Source organism: Nannobrachium achirus (genome assembly GCF_963921795.1).
Source record: "Nannobrachium achirus genome assembly, chromosome: 17".
NCBI classification, from domain to species: Eukaryota; Metazoa; Chordata; class Actinopteri; order Myctophiformes; family Myctophidae; genus Nannobrachium; species Nannobrachium achirus.
In genome coordinates, this window is record NC_137824.1 from 38,222,459 (window position 1) to 38,243,429 (window position 20,971).

A 20,971-nucleotide genomic window follows, 5' to 3' on the forward strand; every position below is an offset into this window, starting at 1 on the left:
GTTCAACAGTCCAAACAGTAAAACTCCTCATATCGAAGGCTTTTATCAACACAAACAAATAAATAATGAGCAAGACAGTATGATCGTTAATTTAACAGTGAAGACTTCTGATCAGAATGCTGACCGGCTTAAACTCTTCCTTCATTGCTTCAGTTCATCTTAATTAGCCAGTCACCAAAACATGATTCACACACAATCTGACTCAAATGGTTGTGTTGCTCCCGTTAAAGGCCCAATGTGATTACAAACAAATGGCAATGGAGAAATGTTACTCCAGAGCTGAGTGACTCTTGACATGAATAACACTACAGACAGCAGATAAAGGATCTTTAAACATGTGAACCTTAGTATCCCTATTCTGAGGTGAACATCAAACATAAGACCATCTACCAATCGGTCAAAAGTAGTCGATCACAAATTGTTTGCAAGGTTTCCCAAAATCTAGCACATGATGTTTGCTATTTCTGCACCAGTAGCTGATTGGGTAAAGATAGTCTGAGAATACATTAAAAAAACACACACACACCGCATCCCTCACCCAGTATGTTGTCTGAAGCTGGCCTTAACACCTGCTTGACTTTCAAATTATTTCATGGTCACTGTCAAGTCGTAATAAAACCAAGACGAGTCAAGGCGCGCTCCCGTCATTCAGTCGTTACCCAATCATTATGTATGAGGTGGAGTTTGACCCCATTTTTACCCTGACATGAGATTAACAGTGTTCCGGGAATATCAAACAGGGTTGATATTCTCCCAAGTCAAATCTTTAGAGGCATCTCACATCTAAAGACTGAAAGAACAAAGTCTTTGAAAAGTATTTTTAAAATCTTATAGTGAGAGGGTAGTCTTTCCAAAGTCTTGTCAAAGTCATGTAGTGTATTAAGTGATCCTGAGCAAGACACCTCGAAGCTCTTTTCTGTACGCTCAAGCTGACCATCTGAGCACCCATCAGCTAGGTGAAGCAGAAACTGAGTTTCTCCTGCAGGATCAATGAAGGTCAACCGTTTCTTAATTTTGGTGTAGAAGGGGTGTAACACGATTCAATCATATATTTGCCCAATATAGTTAAGACGTTTTATTTCCTCTGACTGTCCATCAGCTGTAGTCCGGCAGCAATGTTAAACTGAGGCCTTTAACCCATTAAGACCTGAAAAATACCCCAAAATGTCCTCTAAATCCTAATGGTTTTCTTTATCTGTGGTGTCAAGAACCTCTAGAATTATATATATTGACCGCAGACCCCCATCTCAAAATATGTTGTTTCGGGAAAGCAAAGATTTGAGTTAAAAATGAATATACATATTCAAAGATTTGCACAAATGTTCATGGAATATTCAAAGTCTAAAAAATTATGGTTAAAGTGGTTACGTTTGATCAGTCGTTGGGTGTAAAGCGTACATGCAGACTCAATGTTAATTTAGTTTTACTGTATGTCAATATTTATAATTGAACAAAAAACTACAGCCTAAGTATTCATTTCGAATTAGAAAAGCAGATTCTTGATTCATAATGGGGTGTGGAAGTTCCAAAATACCACATTTTCCATTTATCCCTGATGAATGTATGTTCAAATGGCCTGGATTGGACCTTTAATGGAAGCCAAAAACCTTTTAATATATATTCTTTTCTTTTTGAATATGGTATCCCAGCTTTTCGCCCCAAATGTGGTTATTCTGTCTATTCCCAAGTACAGTATGCAGTCCCTTATCTCTGCTGACCCCTACTGGTTGTCTTAAGGAGGGTATGGTTGAGACTCCTCCAATACACAGTGGACAGTAAGTACATTTACTTGGGTAGTATTTGTACTTTTGCATATTTACTTTCACTCCACTACATTTCAAAGACAAATATTGCACTTTTGACTCCACTACATTTCTACGAAGGGGAAACGCCCTTTTTCAAATGTAGTGAAAAATCAAAACAGACGATCTACAAGCTCACAATTGCAAATTTTTTGTACCCAGTCTGTACTTTTTCTTTTGAATACTTAAGTATTTTTAAAATCAAGCACTACAGTCTTTAACTCAAATGCACATTTGACAGAGCAACTTTCACTTTGAAGTTGAGTAATATTTTACCAGAGTATTTATACTTTGCAGATGTACACACTAGGGATGGGACGATAAGCGATATCGTTTATCGTGATCAAAAACAATAACCATAATCGTATCGTGGAGATTTAATTTATGTGAGATCATCCTCCGTCACGCACTGGGTTCAATTCACCTTTTATTTGCCGAGCTGCATATCCGGTACCACTTAAACCCTCTATAATAATTGGTAAAATGTACTTATAATATACATGATTGAAAGTCTTTTTTTTTCACTCTATCAAATGTCTTTGCCAAAAAAATAGCAGATGTGCTATTTTTTTGCAAATGTTCCGCCCCAGGATGATGGATGTTGATTATCGCGATAATATCGTAAATCGCGATTTCTTTTGTCACAATAATCGTGATATGACATTTTCATATGGTCCCATCCCTAGTACACACTATTCCTCCCAGTTCAGGCCTCCACTGAACAGATGCCCGGACCAACCTGTGGGTGAGTCACTAGTGCAGTGACAGAGACTGCCCTCCCCCACCCGAGCACCCCCCAAAAAAGCTTCAATATTTCATGCAAACATTTTGGCGTAGACCTTCTTCTCTTTCTCCTTCTCTTCTTTCACTTTGAGCTGAACTCTCTTCATCTCGTTGCTGATGGCTGTCAAACACAAAACAAGCTTTCGGTTATGATGTAACTAAGACATGCCAAGACAGCTCCAAGGAACTAGAACAGTTCTGCAGTGACATTGTTTAGTACCAAGGTCAATATTTCTAACATGAATAGGAAATATATAAGTGATACACAATTGTATTTTGCAGACGACATCATCACGTTCAGTGGAAGGCTGGCTACAGTTTAACATGCATACTGGCTAAAATAGGGCCATAGGATCCTTGAAAAGGTCACTCGTACAAACCTGACCAATCAGTAATTTATTTTAGACAGTGAAAGTGACAAGCTTCAGCCATCACAATGTTATGTTAAAAGTACACGTCTCACCAATCTGAACAAAAACCTCTGTTTGTCTGTCTGTCTGTCTGTCTGTCTGTCTGTCTGTCTGTCCAGATGATTTGAATGACTCAAACAGTCTGTTAAGTGGTGGTGCAAGTGGTGCACCACTTAACAGAAACTTTGTTCTGAGTATTAATGAAGTGCTGCAGTTTAAGGCTGTGAATTTCACGTCCTGTTTTTGTGTCTAAAAACTTAATTACAATATATAATTAAAAAAAGAATTAAGAGCTCTTAGATGAAGCAACCATTAAACATATTACTCTGCTCGAGGTCTAGCATTTCATTTCACAGCGATAACTGATCCCATTACAGAGCACATTTCAGCTGAAGCTAGTCAAAACTAGAGGAGAAAAGTCCCACCTTTGTCCTCGGGTGTTATTTCTTGGGCTTTCTTCAGATCGTTCTGTAATGGAAAACAAAGGTTGATAAACCTACTGTAACTCAGCAGATGCGTTGTCATTACTGACCAACTCTCCTTTAAAATAAAATCGACCCAGAACTTGTGTAGCCCTGCTAGCGACACACCAGCCGTACGCCCACACCCACACCAATCGTTCGCAATGCAACCTGCGACTAGAGGCGGGCGATATGGGAAAATACAATATCACAATATTATTCCAAGCAGTATCACGATTGACGATCTTATCACGATTCTTTTTCATGTTGTTTTCTATGGTTATTTTTTTGTATACTGTCAGAGTTAAGGGGAGACCTTGACATTTCAAAGTTTGAGAACTACCAAAATGAGAACTACCAAAATGCAGGTATAAATTAATACTGCAATGAAACAGGATTTTTTATAAGGCTCCCTCATTGTATCACAATATATATATACGATATCTCTGAAAAGGCATATTGTGGAGACATTGTATCGTCCATTTATCACCATATCGCCTACCCCTACCAATTCAGACCGCTGCAATTTCTTTCTGCAACGTATTGAAAGGGTTTTGTTACATCACAAATCGGTGGTATTGGACTGGGTTTTTAGGATGGCGAGTTCAGGTGGTCGGTCCGTTCACCAATTTGATCCTAGATGTTTTCTAATACAACTTGAAACAACATGTCTTTGACAAATGCCATGGATTTCTCTGTACAACTTCATGCTGTTATGCGCAGGGGGGTTTTGAAGTACTGTAGCTGGGGCCAGAAACATGAACATGCATCTAGGCTCTTTTGAATTGACTGTGCGTTCATAGCGGAAGTGCTCGTTCATAAATTGGAGCCCCAGCGCGTCCATGAACAAACTCTATGACGCAAAACACGTCACTTAGGCCCCACTACGTCATGTTTTACAACCCGGAAGAAGGGGTGAAATCGCCTCATGCGCTGGGTGAGCAACTCAATGAAAGTGGACGGGCGGGGATATCTGGTGCCCTCTTTATACTTATTATAACTCTATGGTCTGTACCTCTGAGAGTTATGGGGGTCTTTGAAATGATTAATGTTTGAGAAGCACTGCTCTAATGAATTGCAGCTCTGAGGAGCACAAGGAGGATGTTGTAGAGGTTACCGTGGCTTTGCTGAACTCCTTCAACCCCTGCCAGGCCTGAGCCCGCCGAAACAGAGCCTTGGTGTTGGACTGGTTAATCTCCAGAGCCTGGAATCAAAGTTGATGGCAATATTTCATTATAAATGCCTTTTTATTCTCCTTATGCCCATTTGTAACCATAAAAAACATAACCGCTACCCCTAAACCATTTTAAATGTAGGAAAAGAACATTGGGGGCTGAACATTTTACAAAAAAAAAATAGCAGATCGACAAGTCAGAACGTGTCACAACGAAACGTAAAATGGCTATTTTCATAAAAAAGAGATTTAGTAGAGTGAAAAAAAGACCATCAAGTACGTTATTTCCAGCTACGTTTTACCATAGAGGGTTTAAGTGGTACCAGATATAGCCCGGCAAATAAAAAAGGTGAATTGATAAAAAACGTTATATAAAACCTAAGAATGCTATCTAACTTTCATGTATGGTCATTGAGGGTAGGCGAGTGCTATGGGCTTAGGTGGAGTCTGAAGAGGTGAGTCTTCATTAGGGAGTGAGTCTGTAGTTGTAAGTGCGACAGGGAGTTTATTCCACAGTTTGGGGGCCAGGAGGGCAAACTGTCTAGGCCGAGTGGAATTTTTACCTTGGGTTTTAAAGCGAGGGTTCTGTCAGAAGGTTACACGTCTCTATTCAGAAACATTGCTATTCAGAAGATTGACTTCCATTATTCTAGTAGGGGTGTTTCTGAATAGAGGTCTGTTCCCCTGTCAGAATCCCTGTGTTAGCTGATCTGAGTGAACGGGTGGGGTTGCAGGGTTTAAGGGTGTGTGTGTGTGTGGTACCTCAGAGCAGCTGTCCACAGCGTCCTGCCACAGTGCCAGCTTCAGCTTACAGGCTGCAGTGTTCAGCATGCAGCTGAGCGCTGTGGGCTCCAGCTGCTGCTGTTTCTCCTCGTCCACCACCTGCCCACACGCCTCCAGGTACCTGCACAGCAAACACACACCACCCATTGGTTAATCAGCCGGTGCCCGGCCTGTGTGGAATGATGCGTTACTTAAACAATAGAATAATCGTTAAGAAAATAATTGATAGCAGCAGCCCTATAATAAACAGCATAAATCTCAAGATGAACTCATCATTAACAACAGAAGGAAAATCAACAATAGCAATGAATTTTATTGTCAATTATGTTTTGTACTAATCCATATATTCTGCACCTGAGCTAGGTCACTGTATGAAATAATATTTGAAAGTCACATCTGAGTATTAATAAGTCCTGTATAGTTGATAATTTGCCAACTGTGCCAACTTGGCTGACTGTGAAATGAGTGTGGCTGGCAGGAGATCTTGATGAACATAATCACCTGATGAGATTCACCTGAGACACACAAGGACGCAAAAGCCACAGAGAAGCATTGAGGAACTAATGCCAACAGTGGTGGATCGTTCCACCTTCCGGGAACTATTTCTGTTTTATTTAGATATGTTGCGTCCAACTGATCGCCCAACAAGAGAGCAAACGACAACAAGAGCATCGCAAATGAAAGACCAGAACTGTCAGGGTTGAGCGTCAAACGTGGATCAGTGCCAATGGTTCTCAAACGTTTACATGTCAAGGACCCTGACAATTTACAAGTATTTGGCTGCGGACCTCCAAAACCAGTACACACACACTGATCGTTGCACCCGATCGTTGTCATGAAGGAGTCGGAAGCAGAGATGCAGCTCGGTGTCTGACCTGAGAGATTTGGAGTATTTGCTGACAGCAGACGCCCATTCCTGCTTCTTGAAGAAGTCATTTCCAATGTTCTTGATGGCTTCAGCCGCAGACACCACCTGCTCCACCTGGGAGGTGAGATATACACAGAGATAAGACTTCCACCACTTCAAAGGTTTTAAAAGCTAACATAAGAGTACAATGTTCTGCTGTTTCATATACAATTCAAATACTGCATTTTAGAACAAAGGTGCATAGTTGAGCCAAATGGCTGTGTTTCATCTTAAATTAGACTTGGTTTTGTCGGCACCCTCTGGTGGTCAAATGTGCAGATAGGGACACTAATGTTACATAGTGACACTAGTGTCACATAGCCAGGGTCCATGAGTTCAAAACCCCATCTGATTGAATCCCCATCTGATCTGATCAGATTTGGATTTTTGGTTGTTCAAAACCAAAAAGCAGGATTGGGATAAATTTGATATCCTATCAGATCAGGAAATGAAATCCAAGCTTTAATCTTGATAAAATCCTGAGAACAGGTAGTTCCATACCAAAACATTGGATTGGGATCAGTTCAATACAAACAATTCTGGATTACCTTGATCCCACTGGAGGGTTGGATTCCTAGTGGATTACCACAGCAAAACACACTATACGATTAATTGTACCAATTGGAAATTAATGTTCCAATACATAGAAATAATAACATGGTGAAGGTTGTAAATTGAATTGCATCATTTGTAGCCTTTATGGTTGATTCATATTTGTCACATTTGCAGTGTACACATGGCCTACCTATCTGTTTGATTAATCGACTAATATCTTTCACAAAATAGGCAAAAGTCCATCATCAACCTTCAAAAGTAATATTGTGGACAATACAATATATTGCATTGCACAACCACTCAAGTGTACGGTACTCTTTCATTATCATTCTATTTCTATAATTTATTTTCGATTTGAAGCGTACGTAAGTGTTACTGTACTTGGAAAACATGATTCATCATTATATCCTTAACCACATGAACCCCAGCGTCCCTATTCTTTCTGGCCACTAGAAAGAACACCCTCGCCTCTGGGTGTTTAGGTCCTTCTTACCGCCATTACACCCCATCTTCCATACCAAGCAGCTCCTACTTCCTATCTGAATTCCCCCACAGCCCATCACCACCCACCTCGGCACCACCCTGTAACCCCTCACACCACCCCAGAGTATGAATTATAGGCGTTAATCTCCCACAGTAACATGAATCATCACTTGTTTAACCATTTAACTATTGAAAAATAGCAGATATACAAGCTCACAGCGTGCTGCGAACTTGTAGATCTGCTATTTTTGAAAAGTCTTGAAAATTTGTACAATTCTTTGAATATATGTATTTCTTTTAAGTGAACATTTGTAACTCAAATATTTGCTTCTGGGTGGTCCCTGGAACAACATATTTTGAGATTGAGGGTCCGTGGCCAAATACATATCATTTTGGGGGTCCTTGACATGAAAAGGTTTGAGCACCGCTGACATAGAAACACAGGTTTTTTCAAAAACCTTAGTTAGAAGGATTTAGAAGACACTTATAGAATCGGGTCAAAATATTCAAAATTCACAATTATTTCAAAAATAGCAGATATACAAGCTCACAGCGCGGCACCGCTAAAGCATAAAATAATGTGTAATAATGCGTTTCCGGTCTAAATCTGATTAACTAATTACGTTTTTGAAGTCGATGTCGGAGTCCTCAGGGAAGTCCGGCTGGATGTCCCCAGAGTCGTCTTTTGGGGCCACGCCCCAGCTGTCTCCGTCCTTATGTTCTCCACACTCTGCTATGACACACAGCTGGCCAGGCCAGAGAGGACAAACACAGATACATGATTTAAATCAGTGACTGCAATAATAACCACTTGAACTGTCCCTATTCTGGGCATGTCATAATTAGGGATGGGACGATAAGCAATATTATCGTTTATCGTGATGAAAAACACTCAGGATAATCGTATCGTGGAGATTTAATTTATCGTGATATGGTCCTCCATCATGCACTGGGATCAATTCACCTTTTATTTGCCGAGCTGCATATCAGGTACCATTTAAACCCTCTATTGGTAAAACGTAATTATAATATACAGTACGTACTTGATACAGTCTCTTTTTGCCAAAAAATAGCCATCTACAAGCTCGACGCGTTGTGAGCTTGTAGATCTGCTATTTTTTGGTAAACTTTCCGCCCCTGGATAATGGATGTTGGGGATATTTTGATTATCGAGATAATATCGTAAATCGCAAATTCATTAGTCGATAATGATCTTTGCCCTTGGTGGATTTTACCCCCATTGATTCCGGACAAGGACCCAAATGCATTTGGTCCCCATCCGGAATCAATGAGGGTAAATTTACTATTATCAAATTTTTGTCTTTTAGGAATGCAACAAATACAAAAAAATATTATTGAACTCAAGTCTCCATGGGGTGAGTAATCAATAGAAAAAAAGCGGTGGTTTAATGGGTTAATAATGCAGATTGATTCACTCATTCGTTCGTGTACTCACTCACTCAAGTTTGACTTCTTTTTTTTTTGTTATCAATTATTTTTATTTTCCATAACATGAAATTAGAGACATACATATGAATAGAACAAGAAAAAGTAAAACATTAATCAAAAGAAAAATGCAATTAACAGACAAACACAAACAGTAGCAAAACAAGAAAAGGAAAAGAAAACCCACCCACCCCCTTTCCCCGGACCAACACGGAATGTACAATAGTGCATGCCTGTGCTAGGCTGTTACCACTATATAGTGATTTCTTGAATCATAGCCTTAAGCTTATCTGCAATGTCCGACCACATATTAATGTTTTCTTCTTTTGCTCCGTGTAACCTTGCTATCGACTGCTCTAAATATACTATATCTAGAAAGGTTAAGGCCCACTGGCGAAACGTTAACGTATGAGGAGGTTTCCACCGCGTAGCTACCATCTTCTTCGCCGCCGTTAATCCAGCAAAGAAGATGCGCTTGCGTATATTGTTTAGTTGCAACTGTGAGACGTCATTTAATAAAAATAAAGAAGGAGAAGATATGATATTAATACTAAAAATAGTCGAAAGTTTTGAGGCAACCATATTCCAGAATGACGACACATTTGGGCATTCCCAAACCATGTGAAGGAAGGTACCAATACTATTTGAGGCGCAGAGAGTGCAGTTGGGATTATTCAAAATCCTCATAGCACATAGTCTGCGGGGAGTTAAATAAGTCCGATGAACAAAATTTAAATGAATTTGTTGATGGTCTGGATTTCTAGAAGATAGCCTAATGTTAGACCACACTGTGTCCCAACAAAAGTCAGGGTCCAAATTTGGTACATCATTCCTCCAAACAGTATCAACAGATAGGGGCCCATAACTACAGTCTAATAAAAAACCATAAAGGGTGGAAACCAAACCTCTTGTTCTGTTACCATCACAGATAAACTCATGGAAGGGGTGCAATCTAAGGGGAGCTTGCCATGGGACCCCATAGGTCCTCATGGACGTTCTCAGTTGGAAGTAGAAAAAAAGGGTATTTCCAGGCAGATTGAAGATGTCACACAAATCTCGAAAAGGTCGTAAACCATTTCTATCAAATAAGTCCCCTAATGTACGAATCCCCTTAGCCCTCCACCTTGGAAAGCGAATGGGGCGATCCTCGATTAAAAGTCTTTGATTATTGAACACTGGGGAAAATAAGTTCCATTTACAATCAATCTTACACATCTTTTCAGCTGCTCTCCATACTGCCACTAAATGAGAAATGATAGGTCCAAAGCGAACTTTGCATTGATGTGTAGTTATGTTTGAATAGATAAGATCTCTCAATTCAACAGGCTGCACTAAACTCTCCTCAAGCTCTCTCCAAGAAACCTTATTTGCTGGGTTAAACCAATTTAAAAGGGGGCGGAGCGTGAAGGCCCAATAATAAAATTTAAAGTTGGGCAATGAAAGGCCGCCATCATCTCTAGCACGTTGTAATAGAGAAAGTTTAAGACGAGGGCGTTTCCCTTTCCACACAAACTTAGATATCGAAGAGTGAAGCTTATTCAGTATTGCGGCGGTGGTTCAAGTTTGACTTCTTTACCTTAACAGGTGCGTCGTCTTTAGTTTCGATGTTCTCCAGGATCTTGACGAGCCCCATGCCCTTCAGCACCTGACCGAACACCACGTGCTTGCCGTCCAGGTGAGGGGTGGGCACGGTGGTGATGAAGAACTGAGAGCCGTTGGTGTCTGGCCCCGCGTTGGCCATGCTGAGCAGACCCGTTTTGTCATGCTGCGTGGAGAACCAGAACATACAGTATACATTAGTCTCGCGTAGCCAGACAACTATTCCACAATCTCTGAATGCTATATAGAGTCTGGAACAGCAGCTCCCTAACGGCGAGTATCGAAAACGGGCATTAACGTTCAAAAAAAGATATTTTAAAATGTCATTTCTGCTAAGCAGCAAGCTAAACATGATTATATGATTTTTATTTATATAATGATAAATATGTGTGATGTGAGACTGAAACGGAAGTGACGTGGGGGCTTCACTTCCGCTTCATCTCGCACTCATCGTTTCTATTTCCGTCTGCCAGACTGTATGCCGGGAGCATTTGACCAAATCGCGGAGGCAACAGTCTGGCCACGCGAGACTAAGTATACATTAACCCAGGGGTCTTCAACAGGATGTCCGGAACCCCTAGGGGGTCCTTACGAGTTACTATAGGGGGGGCCGCCAAATCTTTGTGTGATAGGATAATTCTTTTAAATCAACAACTTGAACCCTCGCATCCCTATTCTGAGGACAACTTAAGCCAAAAATAGCAGATCTACAAGCTCTCAACGCCTCGCTATGCGAGGGGTTGAGTGCGTAAGCGCGTAAGACGTTCTGAATTCTAGTGATAGCTTTTTCGAGCTTGACGATTGAAACTTAACAGTTTCCACCCGACAGAGACGAAATGTTCTAAATTCTTCAAACCTTTTCTATGTTTTTTGACAATCGCAGATCTACAAGCTCACATCGTGTCTCAATGCAATGTGTTGAGCTTGTAGATCGGCTATTTTCAAACATCCAAAGTATAAGGTAGATCTTATGCCAGTGTGGTCTCATTAAACATCAACAGTATTCAAACAACAAAGGCTTCACCTTATAATGGAAGTTTTCATCTTCAAACTTCTCTCCATAGATGCTCTCGCCTCCAGTGCCATTATGGTTGGAGAAGTCTCCTGCCTGGAGCATGAACTTCTTGATAACTAATGTTCAGCAGACAGAATAACAGTTTAGAGTGGTGCAACAGTTAATCAAAATAATCAAATCAGTTATGATATAATTCATGTAAATAAAATAAAAATACACATAGTATCAGTTCAGTGCATAGGGGTGGGCGATATGGTGATAAATATCCTTAAGACAATACAATGTCTCCACGATATGCATTTTTAGAGATATTGTATATATTGTGATACAATGAGGGAGCCTTGTAAAAAATACTGTTGAATTGTTCTGCTACTTACTCCTGTGGAACGGACATCCTTTGAAGTGCAGTGGTTTCCCTGTTGATGTGCCCGTTCCTTTCTCTCCTGTGCAGAGCGCCCGGAAGTTCTCAGCAGTCTTGGGGGTCTTATCAGCAAACAGTTCAAAAACTATTCTTCCAACTGGGGGGAAAAAAAGATTAAAGTTACTGGGAGGTTCAACTGGAAAGTGAGACAGCAACCACCAACCAGTGACTGGGCTATATGTCACTGGTTTTATACTGGGAACCAGATTCAACAGTGATTATTAAAGTCCAATAAGAGCTGATACTCTGTTATTACACACTGACCGCCATTTATTTGTGACCCTGTCAGAACACCTTCTGACCCACTTTGGGGTCCCGAACCAGTGGCTGAGAAACAATTTTGAGGTATTTGTACTTAACTTCTATTTCACTATATCTCATAGGCAAATATTGCACTTTTACTCCACTACATTTATTTGAAAACCTTAGTTACTAGTTACTTTGTAGATTTTGATTATTATTATTACAAAACATACTTCAGCCATATATAGGCCTACATCTCGGCCATTTGAAAATAGCAGATCTACAGGCTCACAATGGGACGCATTGTGAGCTTGTAGATCTACTATTTGCAAAAGATGTTTATACATTTGAAATGGGACATTCTGCATAATGAGTACTTTTACTTTTGGTACTTGATACCAATACTTGTGTACCTTTAGTCTTTTAATCAAGTACAATTTGAATTCTGAACTCTTTTTACAGAGTAGGTCTACTGATAATAAGTAGGTACTACTGATAATTTCACTAAAGTACAACATTTGAGTAGCCTACTTTTTCAATTACAATCCATCCTAAAATATTAATTTCCCTTTAAAAATGTACCAATCATACCATAAACTCTAATTCCTCTAACACACGAACAGCGATCAAGATGACTATGTGCATGAATGGATCATTCATCATAATGGTTGGAGCTGATCGATAAGGCGGCGGATCATTAGGATCAATGAAGTGTCTTTTTGTTACATTTCTACAACATTAACTGAAGCAGAGAGATGCTAAGCTAACCGGGCTAACAGCTCCAAACTGACCTCTTTCACCACCAATGTCTACGTCAAGGAAGACGCGGGGGTTTTCGGAGTTAGAAGGCTTGTTGGACGGTGTTTCGTGAGACATTTTGAATGAATAAAAACGGGTTAATTAGACTTTTTATCCAACTAGATGTACGATAGTCCCAGTGAACTGGCTGCCCTGCTGGTGCGGTGCGTCTGTCTGTGAGTGACAGCCACTTCCCGTGCATCGCGAGATTACCAGTGGAGGAGAAAAAAAAATACTCAACTTTGTACTAAAGTAAAAGTATCTTAAATGTACTTGAATAAAGGTACGCATTTGGTATACTTAAAGTAAAAATATTCATTGTGCAGAATGTCCCATTTCAAGTTTTCAAATGTATAAAAAAAAAAAACTTTGAAAATAGCATTGATTGATTGATTGAAGAATTTATTAGAAGTTTGCAATAGAAAAAAGTACAGTTTCATGACAGTACAAATCACTGGTACAAGGTCAACTAAAAGGAGATCCTAGAAAGCCGAGGCTTATTTCCACAGGAACCACACTTTAAGTATCTCATATAACATTGAAAGACAGACGGATAGAACATAGTACTTTATCTAGGATAATATCAGTTTCAAAAGCATAACATCAAATACAAAAGGCAGAATACAAAGAAAAGGGGGGGGGAGCAGATCTACAAGCTCACAATGCGTTGCATCTGCTATTTTCAGGGAGGAAATGTACAGGCCTATAGGGTTGAAGTGTATGTTTTTTGTAATGACAATCCAAAGTTTTCAAATAAATGTAGGCTAGTGGTAAAAGTATCCAAGATGGAGTAGAAAGTAGCTATTAGAAATTGGAAATACTCAAGTAAACAAATAGGCTACCTCAAATTGTACAGTAGACCTACTTGACCAGTAAGACTCCCTAATCGGGAGATAAGCGACCGTAGGTCACTTATCTCCACAAATAGGGCAAAAATTTGTTTTTCCAAAAACTTCCGGATCCATGTTGATGACATGAGTGTAGACATACTGTGTAGTGATTTCCGTGATTTGAGGGCCAAAACTGTAGGAGCAGTGGCCAAAAATGGGTTTTAAAAATCGGCCTGTAGGTGGCGCTAGAAGAGGGCCATGTGAGAAATGAGGGGTGGGGTGTCCGCGTTGCCTTGGCGGACGATTAGGTACCGGACCCGGCTCTCCCGGACGCTCCTAGCCCGAGTTACGGCATTTTATGTGAGCTGCAGTGGCAGGGGGTCCTCCACTGGGGGCGCCACCACTTTTGCATCCGTTCTGGAGCACCAGGAGTGGGTGGTCCCCGGGAATTTCCGGTGAGCAGCCCCGTTGGGGTGGTCATTTGGTAATTTTTCCACATTTGGTATTTTTTTTACACCTGGGGGTCCCCCAGGGACCTGGGGGTCCCTGGAACTCTGGGGGTCCTTGGAGGTTGTAGTTTGGCAGGCAAGGAGTTTGTGTGGAAATTTTGGCATGGATCGGGCCAACGGTGGCCGAGATATGAGCAGGGCAAAAGTGTGACGTGTGAGGTGTGACTGACTGACGGACGCACGGACACCTCGAGCAGCTTTCTGTAGTAAGTGCGACCTACGGTCGCAATAAAATACAAACAGAAATAAATGCTGTGCTACATAGGTGGTTGCTGCAGCCACTTAAACAAATACATATTCTTAGCTGAATGTATAATGTTGTGCATTTTGAAATTAGTTTATCCTTTTCATCACAATTGTCATATGATGGTCTCCAATAAATTGACTATAGCCTATTTGGGCAAACAAATAGGCAAATGTATGCATCACCCTAGTACTAGACCCATACTGTCTACTGTGTAGGTAGGCCTACACGTATGGCCTATTACCATCATGTCAGTTTTATATTTAACCCCAGAAAGGTCAAAGTTCATTAGGGAAATGATACTGCCCCTGCTTTGCACACATTAGACCACATGGTTTTCAACCAGTGGTCCGGGAACCACCAGTGGTCCTTCAGGGGGTTCCAGGTGGTCCCCAGCTAAATGAACCAAATGGACTCTTATATATCTTTAACACTTGTTAAACACCTGCATTACTTATTGAAGTCTAGACAATTAGAGAATGTAGGAAAAGTTTCATTTTGATTGACCTGTTATCTATCTTATGGTAACGAATAACAATATCAATACAGCTTGGAATTTTGGACAAAATCTTATCCAACGATAACAAAATATTCTAAGTCTTGGATCTGAGAGGCCAAATCTCATCAAATGGTGGTCCGTGGCTCAAATGCTTAATGAATGGTCCTTGATATGAAACGGGTTGAAAACCATTTAGTCGGGGACCCACAAGCCCAAAAATAGGGTTGAACCTGTGATTTTCTGCCATACTTTTTATTTCTGTTTTATCTATTAGTTTGGTCATTAAGGTCCACAGAATGAGAGGCCTCCTCTGCCGGAAACATCGCGAAAAAAGGTTATGGCCATTTGTATATTCACTGTCCCATTGACTCCACTAGAAATATATAAAAAAAAGTAAAAATCTGCTTTAAGTAGCATGTGAGGGGCCAAACTAGGGGTTCTTCATGATTCTGCCCAAGGAATGTTTTTCATGCAAAACAAATGCTTGCAATGGATTCAGAATGATGAAGAACCCCTAGTTTGACCCCTCACATGCTAAAGAAGATCTTTTTATTTTTTTAAATATTTCTATTGGAGTCAATGGGACAGTGAATATACAAATGGCCATAACTTTTTTGTCCGTAACTTTTTTTCGTGATGTTTCCGGCAGAGCAGGCCTCTCATTCTGTGGACCTTAATGACCAAACTAATAGATAAAACAAAAATAAAAAGTACGGCAGAACATCACAGGTCCTCCCCCATTTTGGTGACTGGGTCCCCGGCTAATTGCATTTGACAGTCAAATTGTCAAGTGCTAAGTGTTGAGTCCCTCCATGTCATGTCATGGTCAAGGCTGTCTCTGCAGAAATGAACCGCAAATACTTTTCAAAGGTCATGCTTTCAGATTGGGGGCAGCCCATAACTCTGGGGGAATTACCAACAAACAGAAGTTGAGCCTAGAGAAGAAGTTATCTTTCTGTGTCTCGTTAGACAAAAAGTGGTATTTTTGTGCTGTAAAGCGTCATTGATTCAATCGACCTCTGTCTTTATCCCACCAGAATGGGGAGAATGTAATGGCCTTTGTTGCGGAGATGGAATACCAACCATACTGTACTATATGACGTCATGCAATGGGAAGAAACACTCGATACCTGTTATCTCTTACTTATCTTCCTTTTCAAGTTAAACCCTACACCTACAAGTACTACACAGGAGGTGCATGTGACAGAAAACACAACAGTGTTACTTCAGTGCAGTCAGGCGAGCTCTTTATTAGAAATACTGTGCATACATTTTTGCCACAGACATACAAAATGAGAAGACAATAATATGACCATGCAGCCCTGAGAGAGAGATAGCCCTGAATGACCATAACAGGTATGCAACACTGAGAGTGTACAAATGGAACCAAATGGTTATGGGGCCTGGGGGTCCTTGAAAATAAAATGTTTGAGAACCACTGGTACTATAGTGGGCTCCTAATATGCCATAGTGTCATAGTAAATACATAGTAAAGTGTCATACATATTCAGAAGAAAATCTGGAGACTGACATTCAGTAATTGGGTAAATGGCTTATGATGAAAATAATTGAATTATAATGGGGTGTAAAAAGGTAAATCTAGAATTTGCCATGGACAAAAGCAAGTCTTGCCACGGACACAGTGTACAGACATGCTGATGATCCCATGACTAGAACTGTCAGGTAAGTTGTGCCTTTTAAAACCAGGGAAAGACACAATATCACAATATCCAAAATCTTAGATGAAATAGAGAAATATGGTCTTATTTCATAATATTAAAATAGGGCTCAAAATAATATCAATATAATATCCATATATTACCTCTCTAGGACTAGGTTAAAGAACAATGGTATTAGGTATTTTACTTTAGCATCACTTACTATTGATGTATCATTTAGAGATATTATTCAAAATGAAAACTAAAAGACTTGTTGATGTCGAACAGAGATGTTTAATCATGGTTTACAGTCAGCTGTCGGTCTGTCCTGGACTGGTTGTTGTAACTTCTCCATCGTCAGGGAACGTTCTCTCTGGAAAGAAAGAAATCATAGTAAATAATGCCTGCATGTGTGTGTGGGGGGTGTGGGCATTATTATCACTGAAATACAAGGTTTTGGGGCATATCATTTACAACTGTTTTTAGTAAACCCTAAGTCCTTATCATGATTGAGTGATGATCCAGTTCATGTATAATAGAGCAGTGCTTCTCAAAGTCACAAGGACCCTCAAATTGATATGTAAATTAGGCCGCGGACCCCCATCTGAAAACATTTTGTGCCAGGGACTCGTTGGAACTGGAGATTTATGTCAAACTGATTTTTAACATTTTTCCAAAAATAGATGTTCAAAATTGCTCACAGTGCCAGCGTGAGATCCCCCCAAGGATCCCTGGGGGTCCCCAGACCCCACTTTGAGAACCACTGTAATAGAGAAACATGAATATAAAAATGTGGATGGATATAATCAGTATCACTCAATGAACTGATATTATAATGAACACATATATATGAGATACTTCAATGGTTTCCAGTGGAAATAAGCTTAGTCTTTTCATGGATCTCCTTTTAGTAGACCTTGTACCAGTGAACTGTACCGTCATGAAACTGTACCTTTTCCTATGCAAACTTCTAATAAAGTCTTCAATCAATCAAACAGAGTAATATCATTGTGTTACTAGCCCAGCAAACATACTGTATACAGCAAAGAGAGGAGGCGGGCATGTCTCATTATTAATTCAGAAGCATTCTCTACCCTGAGGTAGAGAACTTGTTCTAGTTTGTGTGGTGTGTTTAGAGGAAGAGTAGCCACACTCTTCCCAGATGAAAGGCTGCTTTGTTGCATGTCCTCTATAAATGAAAAAAATACATAATTCAATTTTGTTATACGTGTGATGAACGTACCCTCTGGAATAGGGGATTGTTTGGTGTCGTTGCGTCCCTCTGTGTCCGGCCTGCCTGTGGCTCCTGCAGGGTTCTTGCGTACATCTTTTGGCCTTGTGTGCCTGCAAGAGGTGGAAGTGTTGCATTATGGATGTGGAGGGAAGGGCCTCTCATCTCATCCATTCACACTAAGAGAGAGCAGGAGATGTTATCTCCACTACCATTAGGCTGGTAATATGATTACTATCAGCTGAAAATGAAGGACACCCAATAGGCAACGTGTGTGTGTGTGTGTGTGTGTGTGTGTGTGTGTGTGTGTGTGTGTGTGTGTGTGTGTGTGTGTGTGTGTGTGTGTGTGTGTGTGTGTGTGTGTGTGTGTGTGTGTGTGTGTGTGTGTGTGTGTGTGTGTGTGTGTGTGTGTGTGTGTGTGTGTGTGTGTGTGTGTGTGTGTGTGTGTGTGTGTGTGTGTGTGTGTGTGTGTGTGTGTGTGTGTGTGTGTGTGTGTGTGTGTGTGTGTGTGTGTGTGTGTGTGTGTGTGTGTGTGTGTGTGTGTGTGTGTGTGTGTGTGTGTGTGTGTGTGTGTGTGTGTGTGTGTGTGTGTGTGTGTGTGTGTGTGTGTGTGTGTGTGTGTGTGTGTGTGCGTGCGTGCGTGCGTGCGTGCGTGCGTGCGTGCGTGCGTGCGTGCGTGCGTGCGTGCGTGCGTGCGTGCGTGCGTGCGTGCGTGCGTGCGTGCGTGCGTGCGTGCGTGCGTGCGTGCGTGCGTGCGTGCGTGCGTGCGTGCGACGTGTCCGTGGACTGGTTGTTAGACAACTTTGGAATGCCCAGAAACAAGGCAGGACGCCTGGCAGAGTGTTGTGCTGTCTCCGCTATGATTGTCAGACACTGCTGCTTCTGCACATGGAGGGCTGGGTGACATGGCATGCTTGTTGTATCATGAGAAAGTGCAAATGCCTAGACTTTGTGGATGTAAACTATTGCTGCACCGTAATATTTGACTCCTTGTGTACGTACATTTCCTTTTGTGTGGACATAAATAAATTGTTAAAATGTGTGTCTTACATCGGGTTCTGGAACTTATTTGCCAGTCTGGCCTCCACTGCTTCCCTCACATCGGTTTTCTGTCGAGATAACATAAAGAGCTTGTAGATAGAACATTTGAATCATTCTGAAAAAAATCTTATTTTGTATCCTTACCTTGATCTGCATATTGCTGAACAGTGTGCTGTTGTTCAACGGCAGGTGGTACTGGAGACCCCAGCCAACCTCCCCTATGTAGGCACATCTGGGCAGGGGTGTGGGTGCTTGTGGAGCAGCCCGCCACAGGTAGCTCACGTCACTGGAGCCCTCAGGGGAAGCGGCACCCGCGCCAATGTACCACGGGAAATAACCAGATTTAGGCCGGTAGTCTCCGATTCCATCTGGACCTTTGGTAGATTGACAAGACAGAATAAGGCTGACAAGAGACAAGACAGAATAAGGCTGACAAGAGGTCTAACACACACACACACGCACGCACGCACGCACGCACGCACGCACGCACGCACGCACGCACACACACACACACACACACACACACACACACACAGTTGGCATTGAGAAAACTGTTGGAACAAGACAATCTAGCTCTGGTGGGGCTGCCAAATAGACAAACGTTTGCATAGGTACCTGCCTGTGTGGCATTCAGATTGTCCAGAACCACCGATCCGACTGATTCTCTGAGTTATGAGGTGGTTCTCAGCCCGTGGGTCGGGACCCCAAATGATTTTGAGGGGTCCTCCAGGTGATTTGCTTAATTTCCAACATTGTTTTCTTACTCAAAAAAACACAAACCAACATACAGTGTATAGGCCTATAGGGAATATGTACATGTACATTTCACATTTCACACAAGTGACAATTTAAGGACTTTTAATACCTCTAAAATGAAAGATTTTACAATGGCCAAATTGTCAAAAATTAGCGCTGCTATTTTCACAATGAAACCAAGTTAAACTAAATGGAATGCCGCAATTCCTATACCATTCCAATTGCTCATCACAGTGGGAGGTCTCCAGTTCAAATAAGATTGTATCTCTCCATACGTAGGCTACTGTCTCTCCTACCTGTAAAGATCATCCTCTGTCCATACTGCCTCTCTTCTGCCTTCATTGTATTCTTGTGCATCCTTTGTGCTCCTTGATGTTCTCACTCAGGCTCTTGTTTGAGGATTAGACGGGAGGGAGATTGTTGTACGCACAGCGCTCTGTGTGTGTGTGTGTGTGTGTGTGTGTGTGTGTGTGTGTGTGTGTGTGTGTGTGTGTGTGTGTGTGTGTGTGTGTGTGTGTGTGTGTGTGTGTGTGTGTGTGTGTGTGTGTGTGTGTGTGTGTGTGTGTGTGTGTGTGTGTGTGTCCACACCTCAGGGGGAGAACATGAGCTTGGTGGTCACGGGGTCAGTTCCCTGTTGGCAGGCGACTGATGGTGTTGTCATGGCAGCAGTGTTGTTGTGACTTTCTGCCTCACAGAGCTGCCATGTGACTGTCAAAGTTAACTACTTTCAAGTAACCTCTCGTACCAAATCTGGCCATGTCATTATAAGCACAATTTCCCCCCAAAATTCCCCTCAAAAACATTTCAAAAGTGTATTTTAGAAAAGTCTAAAATAACCTAATTTGTGTTTTAGGTCATTTGTGTTTTACAGACACAATTTCCAGTATGTCCAGCTTTTACGTCAGTCATTGTGTTCAAAAGCTACTTTATACATTTATTTGACATTTTTAGTTTTTGATTATTGTTAGCCTATAAAACATAAGAAGAACCTCAGTCCTATTTACATTTCAGTCATTTGAAAAAATACAAAAGTAGATTTTAAAAGATTTGTATACATGTGAAAACTTGAAATGCGATATTCTGCATAATGAGTAATTTTGGCACTATACTCCACCCCTCCCCATACACACCCATTGTAACTCCATTTTAACCTATTCTATAAATATTTGCAATTGCATTAGAAGCCTATAAGTCCCAAAAGTGGTGGTTATAAATGTCTGGTGATGGTAGATCTCACAAGTTTTGAAAAAGAGCTGCACGTGCACGGATATTGTGCCAGAAAAGGTTGCCCACCCCTGTCCTAGAGGTTTTGATGACATCTGG

At 41.1% G+C, this 20,971-nt stretch overlaps 1 protein-coding gene across 1 annotated transcript; it reads right to left on the bottom strand.

Moving 5' to 3' along the window:
- Positions 1-65: 65 nt before the first annotated feature.
- ppid (peptidylprolyl isomerase D) lies at positions 66-13,043 on the bottom strand. The gene is made up of 10 exons (XM_080745987.1): positions 12,874-13,043; positions 11,796-11,936; positions 11,428-11,534; positions 10,381-10,569; positions 7,982-8,104; positions 6,289-6,395; positions 5,393-5,534; positions 4,574-4,660; positions 3,421-3,463; positions 66-2,706 (listed from the first exon to the last, which is right to left on the bottom strand). Exons 1-10 carry the CDS (start codon positions 12,956-12,958, stop codon positions 2,618-2,620), a joined length of 1,113 nt encoding a protein of 370 aa, XP_080602113.1. The 5' UTR covers positions 12,959-13,043; the 3' UTR covers positions 66-2,617.
- Positions 13,044-20,971: the final 7,928 nt, after the last annotated feature.